We start from the raw sequence: 16911 nt of genomic DNA on the forward strand, positions 1-16911 counted from the left end.
AGTGGGGAGCGGTCAACGCATCACTGGCACATCCCTGCAGGCCCCGCACACCAAGGCAAGTCCAGGTCTCTCCTGGGAGGACACCCACAGCAGGGCGGCTGCCACAGACTTCTGGCAGGATGGACCGACGGACGGAGCCCGGCGCCCGGTGAGTCTGCCGCAGAATCCCTGTCGCACCCCATGGTGTGCGCAGACCCCTGTGTGGGGATTCACACTCCTAAGAGGCCACGGCCCACTTAGCCCAAGGACCACCACAGAGAACCGTGGCTCGCAGCGCCCCAGGCTGCCACCCGTCACACACGGTGCCCCGGGAGACCTAGCAGCAGGGCCACGGCCCCCTCAGGGGCCCCGAGGCTGGAGGACCGGCCCACCTGTGCCACAGACAGCGGCCGGCCCACACCCAGGCGGGCTCCGCTCCCGGCTCTGCAGCACCGGCCCACCTGATCCGGCAGCCCGGCTTCTGGAGGCAGTGCTGGTAAATTATTCATTCCCGCCAGGAGCGAACTCACAGTCCTGTTCGAAGGCATTAATAATATAAGAAGCCAGAGAAGGCAAGTGCTCACAGGCCACACCTGGGAAGGAGAGCTGGCTCGGGGGCTCAGAGAGGAAACCAACGGACCACCGACCCCCGCCATCCACACCGGGCAGGACGGCTCTGGGCTTCTTCACCAACAAAGGGGAACATCGGGCAGCTGCGCCCATGACAGTGAGCCCCGCGATCACCTCTGGCCAGAGCCCACCTTGCCCCTGCCCCACTCCTGGCGGAAGAGGACAAGATCCGGAGGGCAGAGCCTACCCAAGCCCAGTTCCCGCTGCAGCCACGTCGCCCAGCTGAGCTGCTCAATGGACACTTGCTGCCCCGCGAAGCGCCCACGGACCGGCCACAGGGGCCAGCTTTCTGCGCATGACTTCCCCATGAGAAGTCGGCCAACCAGCGAGGAAGCCGGCGAGGAAGGAAAAGAAATCCGGCGGCCGGATGGACCCACGGTAAAGGCTGTGCAATCCTTGATCGGGAAGCCAGGCACCTGCCAATGGCCAGTAAGGTCCAGTGGGGAGCAAGACGAGGGCAGAGGGGAGCCACACTGGTCGGGACGCGGATGCCAAGGGCACACTCAGCTGGACCACATAAGGGGGGGCAGCCCCCCGCCCCCCGCGGCGGTCCCCGGGGCCGAAGCCGAACGGTGGAGGGTGTGCCCGGCCCGCATGGCGTACTCACAGTGTCCCTCAGCTCCTCGCTGTCCCGGGCCGAGGCCCGAGGCATCTTCAGGGGCACCTCATCTCCGCACTCGGTGTCCGAGGCATTTGGAGACTCTGCTAGATCGAGGAAGTCGTCTCTCCTGTGACCTCTGAACCGGATTTTGTCCAGCCTCCTTAGCATGTTCAGCACCGAGCCCCTCTGCTTTACCTTAACATGACGGTCAGGGTCCCTGCACGAGAAGGAAGGAAGAGGCTCGGTCACTCGGTCACCCCTGCCGGCCACCCGCCCCACGGCGCACGCACCTGCCTGAGTGCATGGTTCTCCTCCGTAGGCCTTGGTCCCGCGGCTGAGCCCTGCCCTCGGGGAGGGGCCGCTCTGCGTTTTCAAGGAAAACTTGGGGCCCACTGGCTCCCACCTGGCACCCACCAGCCTGGGCCCCTCCAACACTCCCACTCAGCTGGCCAAACCCCTGCCCCTGGCCCCAACAATGTCACCTCCCCCATGGGCCCCACAAGGTAGAAGGCGGCCAGGCCCCTCAGCAGGATCTTCCCAGCCACAAAGACGGCCAGCCTGGTGCACAAGGAGGCCAGAACCTGGAGAAGCCAGGGCAGAAACGCTTCAAAGAGAAGGGGAAGAGGGCTGGCCTCTCCTAGAGCAAGCCAGCCATCGGGGATGCGCTCAGAGCTATGCGCACTGCCCAGACAGCAGCAAACGCCCAGAATCCACTGGAATGCTCGGCAGGAGGATGTCTCAGTAGATCCCTTCCGAACCCAGCCGAGCCCTGGCTTCGTGTGCCCTGACTCGGCCTGGTCCCCACTTCCAGGGACATGACCCAGGCTGCTCCATCTGCCGCAAGCACCTTCTTGCTCGCTGGTCGGCCCTCACCGGCTTGCTGAGGTCGTGCTCAGAGAGATCCTCCCACACACGGGCTGGTCAGGAGCCCAGCGCTGGCCCACCTGCTTCCCCAGCACAGCCCCAGGCCACAGGCGCAGAAAGAAGGCTGCCTGCCTGTGCCCTCCGGCCCGGTGCGGGGTCACACGGGGGGAGGGCACGTGTGAGTTCAAACAGGAATGCTCGCCCGGAGATGGACATGTAGCAGGTTGCCCCACATCTCCGCGCCAAGTGGGCCAGGAGAGGCCAGCGGCCCCGCAGAGCCCCAGGGGGCAGAGTGGGAGTGGCTTGCCGGCGCGCGCAGCCAGCCTCCCTCTGAAGCCCACGGCAGAAGCCACAAACCCCAACCCAAGTCCCAGTCACACAGCTCCTGGGCGCAGGGCTGCGCGTCTGGGGTATCCCACAAGACCCAGCCCCCCACCTTCTGCAAGAGGCCCTGGGTCCCAGCAGGAGGGTGGGGGCTCGGGACACAGCGGGGCTCAAAGCCTCCTCCTCTGCTCACCCCCTGCTGGGCCTTGGCTTCGGCCTCGGAAGGAATGAGACCAGGGAGGCCAGCGCTCTGGGAGCCCCAGAGGACGCACACCGGGAGCTGGACGCTGGCCCCAGTGAACACTCGAGCATCTCCACGAAAGGCAGGCGGGGAGGGGCCGAAGAGGATGGAATCCATCCACTCGGCCCCAGCTATCCCAGTTGGGATGTGTCAGGGAGAACCACGAAGTTGGGGAAACGTACTTCCTGTTTGGGACCGCGCAGGCACAAACAGTCTCGAAGGACTCTCCAATCACGGCCCAGGGTATCTGCCCCCAACCCTGCAAGGGCCCTCCGCCCCCTCGGCAAGCTTGCCTGCCCCGAGCAGTGGTGCCGACAGTGGGGCTCCTAGGACTCCAGCAGGATGGACCAGAGCTCACTCTGGTCTGTGAGAACAGCAGGGGTGCGGTGCACGGGGAGGGAGGGGCTGCAGGGGTCCTGGGCCAGGCGCTTCTCCAAGCTCGCCCGGAGTACTACCAGGGGGCCTGGTGCGGCCCTGGTGGCAAAAATGACAGGCCCCCAGGACCCAGGAGAGCCCAGAAGCGCATGACGCCAAGGGGGGCCCGGGGTGGCCTCGGGGGGCTGGTGTGGGCCACGGGCAGCCGTGGGCAGCCGTGGGGCACGGCACAGGGCCCCAGGGCAGCAGGCTGCTTGCATGTGGGCAAGGGCGCGGGCTGGCTTCCCGGAAGAACAGCTGCCGTGGCTCCACAGAGAGGCACGGGCGAGTAAACTTCAAAAATAATAGAAACCTAAAGAAAAGAGAACTTTGTGCTGACCAGGTCCCCAGAGAGGGGCTAACGGTCTGTTTAAGAGAAACGACAAGAATAATCATGGCACGAAAGAGTCTAAGAGTCAAGTGGACAGAAGCAAACTTCGGATTGTTTTTTACTAGACTGGCTGATTTCCTTATCCGAGAAGAGAGAGAACGCACCAGCATGCGCGGGGGGAGGGAGTCGGGCTCGGTCCCAGGACCCCAGGACCATGACCTGAGCCAAAGGCAGCCGCTTCCCCGACGGAGCCCCTGGGAACCCCCAGCCTTCCACTTTATAAAGAAGAAAAGAACACAGCGGAACCAGGCATAGGCCCGTGGGCCGTGAGGGACGACCACGGGAGCGCTGCGGCCGCTCCAGGACCCGGGCAGGAGCTCCAGGACGCCGGCGCACAGACGGACGAGTTTTCCTGAGCAGAAGAATCCGCAGCCAGAGGAGACCTACCCACCACTCGAGCAAAAACCTCCAAGTTCCCTAAAAAGGAAACACCAGCCAGGCCGCGAGGCAGAAGGCGGCGGAACCGCGAGCGTGGACGCCCTCGGAGCTGGTGAGGCTGCCTCCTGAGCGTGAACCCAACACGTGGGGAGCGTGTCGCCCCCGTGGGGAGATGTGACCCTGCAGCACGGCCCACGATCCAGCCGCCCCGCCTCCCACGCGGCAGGCACGGCATCACAGGGGACTCACACAGGATCTCAGCCCCGAGGGACAAAGGCTGCCGCCCCCCCCCGGCACGGTGATGGCAAATAGTCCAAAGGTAACACAGGACCCTGCACGGGGTGGTATGTGAGACTCTCTCCATATGTCCTATAAAGTGTTCCTACTGCTTTTTAAACTACAAAAATAAAAATCTGGGTATGGGAAGTACAGCCATATAAAACCTACTTCCTCTCGTCTCCAAGAAGGCCCGAGGGATTCCTTGGCAGCCTGTATCAGAGGAACTCGGGGCACAGGGGGCAGGCCAGGCTGCGGCTGGGGAGCAGGGACCCCTGGCTGACTTGTGCCCAGAGCAGAGGGCCCAGGGCTGGCCTCACGCCAACCAAGCTCTGTACCCCCTGCAAGGCTCTGGCTTGGCGGGTTCTCGCCGTCCGGGATTCTCTGCCGTCCCTGGAGCTGGGACGGAGCCGGACTCTCCCAGTTCGGCTCCAGCAAGCCGACAAAATGGCAGCAGCAAGACAGGGGACAAAGCACCCAGTGTCCAGCCCCCCGCACCACCAGAACACAATGCATGCCTCGGGGAGCCATGGGCACGTCCTGCCCACCGCCAGCTCACCCCAACCCTAGGCTCTTCCTGCCGGCTCCTCATGTCAGCCCGCACCAGGGCGTCTCAACGCACAGTCCCCCCAAGAGAGGGGTTCCCAGAAGCCCAGCCCCATCCCCCTGTTTCCCCAGGCTCCCTGGGCCCCTCGAAGGATGAAGCATCCACACTACTGTCTGCTCAGAACCAGACCCAGGACTCCCCACCCTCCCCACCCACCCCACCGGGGGCCGGGTCCAGGCTGTGAGGGGAGCCACGCTGCACCCCTGCGCTGGGCTGGAGTGTGGCACAGCCTAGCCCAGGACTACGTCGTCTCGATTACATTCGTTCAGTCTCTGTTCCAAGCGAAGCCAGATCCACAAAATCCGGGTGGATGGGAATTTGGGGAGGACACACTGTTCAACCCGGTTCATCCCCCACTGTCCACTAAAGATGGGGGACCAGTGTGGACCACCATGTCGGACACGGAGGAGGCCGGATCTCAGATACCAAGTGGGACCCAGAGCGAAGCTTTCCATACAGAGCCCGTGCGGGGTGGGTGCCCTTTCGACAAATCCTACTTGCACCTGCATTCTGGACGCTGCTGCCATGTGTCCCCCAGCCCCCCAGCTAGCCCTCCCTGTATCCCACCGGCCCCCCACGCCCTGACCCTACCTCCTCAGATGCCCTCCCTGGGACCGCCCCCACCCACAAGCACCCACGGGCCCAGCCCGGGCAACTCAGGGCAGCTCCCGTAAACCCCCCACCCCAAGGGGGCCCAGATGCTCAGCAGGATCCGTGGCCACATGCCCTGCCTCCGGCGGAGGGAATCCCCTCCCGTACCTCTGCGTGGACGCAGACACTCTGGGAGAGGCCCCCTGGCCGTAGCTACTCCAGAACCCTGCTCAGAGCCAGGGCGCTCTGCAAGGACGCTGGAACCCTGGCCGTGGCAGCGAGCGAGCCGGGAACACGCACAGCGGGGGCACCTGGGGCTGCGGCACAGGGTGGTGGGGCTCGGCCGGCTCCGGGCAGCACCCGCCGGGCTCCGCGTCCCCTGCATGCAGGACCGAGTCCAGCAGAGCTGGCCCCGGGACACAAAGCGTGCTGCTCTGGAAACCCACTGAATGGCTTCTGGACACACAAAGACGGCAGTGTCTAGGGAAACTGGACTTGGAAACCACAAAGGACTTCATTTCCCTTCCCAGCCAAGATTCTTAAAAGAGTAATTCCTGGTCTCCGGCGCTTGCCGTGTCCCAGCCAATCTCCCTCGACCCACCGCGCACGTCACCCCCCGGCCTGGCCTCGTCTCCCGATTATCTAGGGGCTCTCCCGCTGATCCAAGGATAAACAGTGTCCACTTTCCCACAGGATCCAGCCCCGTCCTAAGCCTTCTTCCTGGGAGTCACAGATGCTGAGAACTCACGCCTCCCCGCTCCCCAAGCCAGGCCCAGAGCCGGCCCATCCTCCCTGTCCTCCGGGAAGACAGCTCCAGACCCCGCAGAGCGGCCTGGGAGGGCAGCCGCAGATTCTGAGGCTCTGCAGGGGGACCAGGAGGGCTGGGGAGGTGCTGACTTGGGTGTCCTAATCAGCGCCCCAAGGGCCTCGCCCCCAGGACCCCAGCACACACACAACTCCCATTCATCCTGCAGGGCCCTGTGCTAGGAGCTCCCCTGGGAGTGGTCTGATGCCAGAGCCACTGACCCTATCCCCAACCCCATGGCCAGGCTCAAGATGCTGGCTCACAGCAAATGCCCCCCAGGTCTCCCCAAACACAAGGCTTGTGTGTGAGCCCCTTCCCTCACCCAGATTCACAGCTCGGTCCTGCCAGCTGGGCACAGGCAGCAGGACCCCAAATACTCCTAGTGTCCACACCCAGATGTCCTTCCACTGAACTAGCGCCTGCAGGCTTCCCTAGGAGCTCTGCTCTGGCTTATCCGCGGGCGGCCTGCTGGACGTCTCGGTTCCATCGGGCTTAGTGCAGAGTCAGAGTCTCCGCTCGCCCTCCCGCTGGACGGCGTGTGTATCCACACTGCTCAAGCCATAGCCTCTGAAGGAACCCGCCACCACTCCAGGGCCACCTGCAGCACACACGGCCCTCCTCTCCAAGCTAGGTCCCACAACATCTGCCTCTGCACCCTGACCACACCCTCCTGCCCCGCTGGACTTGGGGCGGGGATCCCATGGCACCTCACAGAGCCCTTCTCCATGTGGCAGGAAACCGGACTTCCAGCCCCTGGGGGTCCTCTGGCCACTACCTTTGCTCCTACTGCGGGGCCCAGCACCTCTAGTTCTGGGCGATTCCCCATCCCAGAGCCTTTTTCTCCAAGTACCCCACCTTGAAAACCATCATCCCATTTGGTTTGGGGTCCGGGAACTTCCAGCGAACGTCCCTGTTTAGGATTTGGGCCCCCAGCGCTGCCCTGTAAGAACACAGGCCCTAAGGGCAGAGGCCAGCCATGACCTGTGCTAGGCTCACAAACCCTCGTCCCACAAACGAAGCAATGATGCACAAAGGAGGGGCCGTGCTGACCAGACTCTGAGCACCAGGAAACACGGGACCCTATGCCGGCAGACCCTCAGAGCAAAGGGCTGTCCACGGACTTCGTCCAGGAGACCCGCTGGGGTCTGCAGCCTTTAAATCCATAAACACTTGCAGAAAACTTAACGCCAAGTTTCCAATAACCTGGGTGTTTCTCTGGAGGCGGGGTGGAGGCCTGAATTTCTTCCCAGGGGCAAGCATCTTCAGGGCCGGTCTGCCCCCACGAAGGTCAGCCCAAAACCTCCTGTGTAATCAGCCAGTGAAGATATGCAGGCAGGTCCCACCAGCTCGGTGACCCTGACGATGGCCTGGGTGGCCCTGGAGAGTCAGAGAGAGCGGGAGCGCTGGGAGGGCCTGGTGTGAGCTGTCACCCCCCTCTTCTGTGACCTGGGATCACGCGCACGGCCTGGAGAGCTTGTGACGGCGCAGGGAGTGGCTCCGTGGACCCGAGAGCAGAGACGTAGGTCGGACGGCTCTTACAAACCACACGGACACACAGCTGCACACACACTCAACTCCTGGTAAAACGTGCGGCCGGCACAGCTCACGGCCGTCCCAGCTTCTCCTGACACCCCTCCCTTGTCCACCACGGTCGCAGCTGGCAGACGAGTCCAGCGCAGGCAGGACTGCCGGCTGGCGATTCTGTTCACACGAACCAGACAGACAAGGTGCACGCGGGAGGCACGCGTCAGGGCCCCACGCACGGCTCATGGACAGGGACTCCCCTGCCCAAGGGCAGGACAGCTTTCTGAGAGCAGCAAGAGTCACCTCGGCTCTTCTGGCCGCTCACAGCGAGTGGCTACACATGTCACACACGCGGTTTTTCCGTCCCTCAATGAAGCCCAGAAAATCAACGAAACGAGAAGTGAAGCCCTGATGCGTGGCATCGGCCCGTTCTGGGGGTGTGGCTGCTCCCCACCGGGCCATTTCCAAGCCGCCAAAGATGTGCAGGCATGGGTGCGTGGCGGGGCCCGATGCCGCGGCCACTGGGAGCCAGGATGTCCACCTTTCAGACAAGACCGATGCAAACCACCTCGGGACCACGCCAGTGAATAAAAGCAGTGATGGCAGTTCGGCAAGGAGGGGTTCGGTCCGGTACGTTTGCTTCAAGTTTACCTAACTTTGAGTTTACAGGCTCCCATTCTTACTACTGGCCAACTCCCAGATCCCTGCAATGCTAACAGTGCCTGTGGGCTGGTAGGAGCTGGTACGGGCTGGTACGGGCTGGTACGAGCTGGTATGGGCTGGTACGGGCTGGTACAAGCTGGTATGAGCTGGTATGGGCTGGTAAGGGCTGGTGCCAGTACATGTGTCCGCCTCCCTCCATCCCACACTGTCACGGGCACATAAGAACAGGGCTCAGAACACCAAGGGACTCAGTGCTACCACTCACCCTTCTTCCCCTGTAGGGCTCGGGGACATATGCACAAAACAGAAGCCAAGGTCAAAATGCAACGTTTGAGTCCCTGAGAGGGCCAAAGGGACCAAAGACGGTTCTGGAAGTGGGACCCAGACCATGAGCTCACTGGGCCTGGACAGCAGAACGGAGCCAGACTCCACCCACCATCCTCCCCATCCCAGCCCCCTTGGGTCCCCAAGGAGGTGCCAAGACCCGCCCCTGAACCCCTGGGACCCGACCAGGGACATTCCCGCTATCCAAGGCATTCCCAGCCACCAGGTGACCCTCATTCGTCCCACATGTGCTGTGACACCACCGCCTGCCCAGCCAGCAGCTCCCACTCTCCGTGAGGTCACCCCCACTCGGGCGTCCTGCAGCATAATCGTCCACACACCAACCACAGCTGAGGGGACAGTGGGGGGACGCGGGCCTGCCTGGGGCCATTCCCACTGGGGAGCCCACTGGGCGCGGTCTGCACGCTGATCCCCTCCTCACCATCCAGCCGCAAGCGCAGTGGCCCCACGTGCGCAGAGCAGGATGCCAGCTGCCGCACCCCGTGACCCCGTGTGGGTCACACCGCCTTCCCCCATGCCAGTCTCTGGGTTTGAAAGCATGTTGATGGTCATCCCTCCTCCAAGAGCCACCAGGGATCACATTCAACTATGGGGAAGGACCCTGTCGTCGTCACCCAGTGCGCAGCAGGAATGAGGACAAAACCCCAGATCCTACCTTCCAAATCCACATTCAACAAAGGTCACTCTCCCTGCACACTGTCACTTTCCCCGTGGGGCGCTATGGTGACATCCCTGCCTGACAGAGGGGGGAAGCCAGGGTAAGAGGGTCCAGGACACTCAAGACCTACCTCGCCCCCACCCCCCCGGCCATCAGAAACTTCCAAAGCATCTGCAGGCAGGAAAGGAAGGGCTGGCGGGTGACCGGAGCCTGCAGGCAGTGGGAAGCAAGGGCCACGGTGCCCAGAACCCCAAGGGAGGATTCAGACCAGACCCTGGGGCAGGGGGCAGGCGTCCAATTCAGAGAGGGCGCAGCACCCCCCAGCCAGTGCGCCAGGACCAAGTCTCAGCCTTGCCACCTGCCCTGCGCAAACCAGGCATATGCCCCCCTGACCCCAGCTGGGGGCAGCCCCAAGGATCGACAGTGAGGTCTGCAGAGGCAGGCCAGCCAGGTCCAGCCCAGCCCTCCCAGTCTCTGAAGTAGAAATAAGAAAGGGCAGCGCCTGTCACAGGTGTGAGCTGGGGCTACCTGAGGACCTGTCTCCAGGCATTTGGGCCTGAGCCCAGATGCACACCTGGAGAGGAAGCCCCAGGCAGGGGCTGGGAGCACCTGCTACCGAGAGTGTTCCCAGGGCCCCGACGCAAGGAAGGACAAACCCCCAGCACCATGCTTTCACGGTCCCCAGGCCTCCTGTATACCCTAAAACTTGTGCAGGGCCCCAACTCGCAGGTGGCAGCAACATCACAGGTGTCATATGTCCTGGTTACAATGTTGAGAGGAAAGAACTCCTGCTAAATTGACAAAAGGGGTAACTGAGGCTCAGGGAAGCAGCATAAAAGAGAAGTGACATGTCAGAAACAGGAACCAGCCTCACTGGACTCCGGAGTCTGTGCTTGCCCTAACCCCAGACAGACCCAGCCAACTCACCCTCCCCAGCACATGCCTCTATTAATACGTCCCTCACTGGAGGACAGCTCCCAGGCCGCTCTGCCTAGCATATTGAGTAAGGAGCCTGGCAGAGTGGCCACGCTGATGTCTAGTTAAACAACACAGAGCTAACAAGAAAACCTAATGTTTAGGAGCAGCCAGACAAAAACCTCCGTGTCACCTCAGAAAATAGAACAAGCTACCAGAAATGCACACAAATTCATTTCAATTTCTCTCCATTTCTCTTTGCAACCAGGACCTGAGGAGATCCAGCCAATGACAGCTGGTAGGAAACACCTTCCAAATTCCGGGCACCAGGCATGACTTCCTGCCATGGCCCCGGCCCAAGTTCCTGAAAGCAGAAAGGGGCGGGGCTTGCAGCTGTCTGAAAGCTGCTTTCCAAAGGCAGCGCACCATGAAGACACCGCAGGAGACGAGGCTTGGGGCCGGGCGAGCCTGTTCTGCAAGGGGCCAGGTAGGAAATGTTGGGCTTGGCAGGCCGCACAGCCGTCCCAACTTCTCAGCTCGCTCTGCTGGACCACAAAATGGGTGTGGCTCTGGGCCAAAAACATTATTTACAAAAGCAGGTGGCAGTGCGCAGGGTTTGGCCTATGGGCCATGCTCTACTGCCCCTGGTCCTTCGGGGACAGACGCCCAGCGGAACAAGAACTCTTAGAAAGGTCACAGCACTTACTGGCTCATTAACAGGGAACCTGGGCCCTGGCTAAGCCTCGGGATCCCACCGCCAGCAGCCCGAGCGTCACACGCTTGTGCGCAGACCGCGCCCCCACCCAGTTTTCTTAAGGAAAGGGGTGAGGGGCAAGGTGCCCTCCACGGGGAAGCTGGGGCAGCCTGGACGGTCTCTAGGCTCCCTGGGGCCAGAAGGATCTCAGTGAGGGAAACCGAACCATCTCCGTCCACCCGAGTCGTGGGCCAGGGACTTCTCCCCACGTCCCCCAACTTCTGTCTGAGGCAGAGGAGCTGGAAGGAGAGCCAGCTGGGAACAGCATGGGGGGAGGGCACTGCCCACCCTGAAGGGCCATCCCCGGGTCTCGGGGCAGTGACCCTGGCTCTACAGTGACAACGAATAAGCCCCTGTGACACCAGGAGGCAGCCCCGGTCCCACTCCCTGCCTGAAACCCCTCAATCCATGCTCCACAGCTGTGCACTGCCCCCTTCCCAGCGCACTCAACTACCCCACCCCCGGCCCAACACCACCGTCACCTGGCCGTCACCTGGCCGTCACCTGTTTCCGGCAACCAGTCAGGGCATGGGTGGTGAGGTGCATTTTAAAGACCTTCCAGGTCCCCAGGCGAATTGAGCACCAGGGTAAACCGGCAGCTTTAAACAGCCCCTTAGACGGAAAGCGATTTCGTACTCAGCCAAACCACCTGCCCGGAAGCCACTCTGTTTGTACTATTTTATCTCTGCCCAGCCCAGGCCTGGGGCTCCCCCGCCAGCCGCTCCCCACCTCCCAGCCAGCCCTCGGGATATTTTCAGGCCTCCCTGGGTGTCAAGCACCACATGCCACAAAGGTTTTCCGCCTTTAAAACAACACGCGGTGAGAAGGTGGAACCCACACTTCCTGCTCAGCAGGCCAAGGCGGGAACACAACTCCGGGCCGGGACAGGGCAGGACAGCAGCGGGGCCGGCAGGCGCTCGGCAGCCTTCCCTGCACGGGCCTCTGCTACAAACTCACATCCAACGCAAAAGAAAAAAATAAAAACCAAAACCAAAACCACAGCTGCACCCTCAAAGTTGTCCTTGTACCTGCATCTGCCGCTGCGTATCAGCCGCGTATCGGCGGCAACACCAGCCCTGGGGCCTCGGGCTCACAGCCTCAAGCCGTGAGCGGGGGCAGGGGCAGGGGCAGGGGCTAGGGAGGCAGGGGAGCCGGTGCCACGCTGCACACTCGGAGTCACTGCGACAAGTAAGGTGGTCAGCGGGCGTTTAATGAGCAGCTACGACGCACCAGATGCGGCCCAGTGCGGGAATGCAGAGGAGGCTCGCCAAAGGCCCAGGCACCTCCTGACCATGGAGAGGAGGAGTCCGGTGAGTGGGGGATAGGGGCCACGGGCCGACGGGGGGCCACAGGCAGGGGCAGGCTGCTCTGAGCCGCAGCAGGCAGCCACGGGCTGCAGAGGGAGACACCCCACGGCAGGAGCAGCATGGAGCCTCCCAGCAGGGTGGGCAGAGGAAACAGTGGGGCCGTGGGAAGCAGAGGAGGCTGAGCGAGGGGCTTGGTCTGTTCTGGGGGAGCGGACTTGCGGCACAGGGAGTGCGCAGGGAGCTCCCACCTACGGCAGCTACACAGAGAGCCACAGTGACACGGCCCGTGGGCTTCACGCCTTCCCGCCCTCCCATCCAGCTCCCACCTGCCTGCCTCTGGGAGGCTGGAGGCCTGGCGCCCGCATGCCTGTCTCTGGGCCAGGCTGGCACGAAGGACTCCGTGAGCATAGCTGCTGCGACTCTGGGGTCCCCCCCTCAGGGGGACTCACAGCCATGACTGGGTGCAAGATGGAGGCGAGCGCACAGTAGGTCCCCATCACTCCCGCCCTGCCCCCCCCACCCCGACAGCTCACAGACCTGCTCAGGGACCAGAGCCGCCTGGCTCAGGGCCGTCCGTTCGCCAGAATCCCAGGACAACACTCGGTCTGATTTCCAGGACCCACGGCCAGAAAATAAACACAGGACCAGAGGACCCATCAGCCCCACGTCCAGGGCCACACCCCAATACCGACACCTGGGGCTTGAAGAGATACGGATGGACGGACAAACAAGTGTGGTCTATGCACAGAAGGGCGTATCGCTGGGCCTCGAGAACAGCGGGAATTGTGATGGGGGCTAGAGCATGGACGAGCCTGGAGGGCACTGTGCCCAGCGAAATGAGCCAGCCACACGGGGACAAATGCCGCAGGGTTCTACTCAGACGTTCCCTGGGAGAGTCTCATCAACAGAGAGAGACAGGGGGGTGACGGTGGGCACCAGGGGTGGGAAGAGGGGGAGGGAGAGTCCGTGTTCCATGGGGACAGAGTTTCAGTATGGGACGGGGACAGAGATCCGGAGACGGACACGGACGGTATGCTGGTCTCATGCAACGGAACGTCCAGCCCTACACGTAACAGAACGTGGCGCAGCTACAGCCCTTCGGCAGGCGTGCGGACGGCGCATCAACAGAGAGCAGGGCCAAGGAACAAAGCAGAATGGACAGAAGCTGACCCAGCCGCCGTCAGGATCAAAGTGGCGTTTCCCAGCACAGGGGAAGAGACACACACTGTCCTGCAAACGACCTGGGACATCCCTGTAGTTGCGGGAAAAGCAAGGTTGTAGCCACGCTCAGATGACACTCCGAGTGGCCCAGGGCCACAGGGGAGGGTCCGGGACCTCGGACCAGCGTAGGCCTTTCCAAACAAGATGTGACGCACGGTTAAGAACACAGATTACTTCCAAAACCAATTTCTGCAAGGCAGAAACCTCCGTCAGCAGTGAAACAAATGAGAATCCAGAAGGAAATGTTGGCCCCACACACCACAAAGGATTAATCTGTCCGCCGTTCATAAACAGCCCCGTGGAGAAATGCGCAGAAGACGCAGACGGCTCCCAGAAAAGGCAAACAGTTCTCCAACAGACGGAAAGACAATTGTCACTTACAAAGACAGAAACACACACTGAAATGACAGTGAGAAGCCCTTTTCCCTAACAGCCCAGCGGACACGGGGCACGTGGGTGTGAGGGCCAGGAAGCAGGGTCCCCGGCTCGGAAGGAGGCGAACAGGGCCATTCTGCAACGCCCAGTAACGGCAGTATTTCATTTCCAGGAACCTCTCACACTTGCAAAATGATGTGCAGGCAAGGTCACTTCACTGCCATGTTGTTTCTGAAACAGCAGAAAGAGGCAGGACGTGCCCTCATGTCCATCCATGGGGGACAGCCACACGTGGGATCCCCCATGGTCTGAAGAAGTGAGGACCCCTGCGTGCCCTGCTGGAGACCTTGCAGCCTGGGCTGACTGCTACCTGCCAGTGTGGTAGGGGGAGGGGGGGAGGAGGAGGGGGGGAGGGGAGGGGGAGGGGAAGAAGGTGGGAGAGGGGAAGGGAGGGAGGGGAAGAGAGGAGAGGAGGGGAGAGGGGAGGAGGGGGAGGGGAGGAGAGAGGGCACTAGAGACCCAACTTGAGCTTCAACCCCCTTCTGAATCCTGAACGTGCTGACTATTCCACAGCGAAGTTTTCAAATCAGATGTTTCAAATAAAAGACAAGAAGGAACTTATTTACATATTTTTATAAGAACAACTCTAAAGAAAGCAGAAAAAATGGAAACAAGGACCTTCATTCACCACGTCAGGGAAACCTCTCCGGAGGCCAAACCAGCAGTTCTCAGACTATGGCCCAGGAACCCCTTTTGGGGACGCGCAAGGTTAAGCCCCAGGCTCACCGGCTCTCCCGCGCCTGCTTCACGCACGGCGCACGGGACGGGACCCGGCACGCTGGCTGTGTTCGCCCCGCCGAGCCCCCCGCCTGCAGAGCCCCAGGCCCCACAGAGCCCCAGGCCCCGCAGAGCCCCAGGCCCGAAGAGCCCCAGGCCCCGCAGAGCCCCAGGCCCGCAGAGCCCCAGACCCGCAGAGCCCCCGGCCCGCAGAGCCCCAGGCCCGAAGAGCCCCAGACCCGCAGAGCCCCCGGCCTGCAGAGCCCCAGGCCCCGCCGAGCCCCAGGCCCCCCCGAGCCCCAGGCCCACAGAGCCGCCTGCACTCCCGTCTAGGAGGTGCGTGGGGGACGGTAATTTTAATGAAAATAAAATATGCTACTTGTGTGAATATGTAATGGGTTTATAGTTGGCAGTTTCTGATCAATTAAAGACTATTTCTGAAGTTCTTAGTTTTACTTTCTCACCCGGTGAGGAGCGACAGAGACCACCGCGTAACTAAGGGCCTCTGGCAACCTCTCGAACTGAAGGTTATATAAAGCGCTCAGAGATCAACTCGGAGAGCCAGCACCCGGCCCCGATTCGGGAGAAGGCGTGCGGGGACAGGCGTTCGGGGACAGGCCCGCGACCCCTCTGACCCCAGTCTAGGCCTCCAGGGGAGGCAGCAGGGAACCGTCTACAGGCACAACCAGGGCCTCAGCTGCAGGCGGCGGGCTGGACCGCGGGCGGCGGGCGGGGGGCAGCGGGCTATGGAGCGCGTGGCAGGTCTGTGTCACCACGTGAGCAAGAGGAACGTCAGATGGGCAGGGCAGGGCAGGGCGCCCTCACCGTACAGGTGTGGACCCTTGGCACAGAGTCAGACAGCAGGCGCGAGGCCATGCCCCTGTGCCCAGCCAGACCAGGGGCTACACCTCTCTCTTCTCCGCCTCCGCCTCACTCCTTGGGGTCTCAGGTGACAGGAGGTCCCCAGGCACATTTCCCCACCCCCTCCGCTTACAAACACCCTCCCTGTCCCTGGGTACCAGGCACCTTCCAGGGGCCCCAGAAGCCGCCTGCTCCAGGAAGCCCTCCCTGATGTCCTCATCCACAGGTGTCTCCCCGTTGGTGCACACCCCTGCCCCAGGACACGTGGGCTCTCACACCTGAGTGTGCACGCCCACCCTGCTTCAGCAGCCCAGGGCACACAGTGTTGGTGGTTCTCAGCACCCAGCAGCCCGTCTCCCGACGCCCCACAACGTAGACTGAGCTCTGGAGGCCAATCAAAGCCTTCTCGGTAACAGGACTGCGGGAGTCTGGAGCACACAGGTGCTGCCCTCCTGGGGGCCGGCCTGCCTGACAATGAGTGGAACACACGTGAGGCAGAAGGGAGTGGGGACAGGGAAGGAAACAAACAGAAGAAAGAAAGGGAACCAGAGACAAGGGCCTAAGGGCCCCAGGCCAGCAGCGGCACAGCCTCCACCCCAGGTCCAAGCACCAAAGGGCGTCAACAAGCCTGCGGGGACCCCTCGCCGCTGGGCCGACAAGGTGACCCCGAAACATGGGGGACGCCCTAGAGAGGGAGACGAGGAGTGGTGACAGCCGAGGGACGCGTTCAGGCGTCGGCGGATGCTCTCCGGAGACCACGGGCATCACCAGCCACAGACAGTCGTGCATGCCACGGTCCGTCTCACGGTCACCTGAGAAGAGACGGGCGAGGACGGCAGGACCCCGTCTCCCAGGACAAACCGTCCTGGAAACAAGCGACCTTTCCCGGGGCCTTGCGGGTTCAGGTGGGACGTGCGCCTCCTCGCTCCCTGGGCGGTTCCCGGGAGAAACGCCGCCCGCAGCGCGAGGCACCGGGGTCTCCCTCAATCACGCGCACGATGGGGCCCACATGGGAAAGGGTCACTCCTCTGCGAAGGCAACTAAACCCACACTGTGAACTTGCTCCGGCCTGGACAATCGGACAGAACCGCGGGGCCGCGGGGCCGCGACGCGGAGCAGGGCTGATCTGCGCACAGGCTCTCACCTCCCTCCACGGAGAACCAAGAGGACACGGTCAGTGAGGGAATATCAACTCCCAGAAGCGCAAGGATGAAAGTCACGGCTCGTACTCGGAAAAGCCAACGGCCGTCCACACGCTACGTAAGAAACGGCGTGACCACTGACCACACAGCCCCGTCTGTTGAACGGGTTCCCCAAACCGACTTGCCCTGTGTTAAGGAGTCTCCCTAAATCTTAATGTCCTGAACTGACCCCACATTGCAGTCTGCTTTGTCCCCGTTCCCCGAGACC

At 62.4% G+C, this 16911-nt stretch overlaps 1 protein-coding gene across 2 annotated transcripts in view; it reads right to left on the reverse strand.

The window, feature by feature from the left end:
- The window catches only part of GRAMD4 (GRAM domain containing 4), a 72366-nt gene that overhangs the window by 37989 nt on the left and 17466 nt on the right, over positions 1–16911 (reverse strand). For both annotated transcript variants that reach the window (XM_044226839.1, XM_044226840.1), the window contains exon 2: positions 1217–1427. In XM_044226839.1, coding sequence (XP_044082774.1) covers positions 1217–1427 — 211 coding nt within the window. The remainder of the gene's footprint in view (positions 1–1216; positions 1428–16911) is intronic.

This window comes from Neovison vison, chromosome 12 (assembly GCF_020171115.1).
Source record: "Neovison vison isolate M4711 chromosome 12, ASM_NN_V1, whole genome shotgun sequence".
In the NCBI taxonomy this organism is placed as follows: Eukaryota; Metazoa; Chordata; class Mammalia; order Carnivora; family Mustelidae; genus Neogale; species Neogale vison.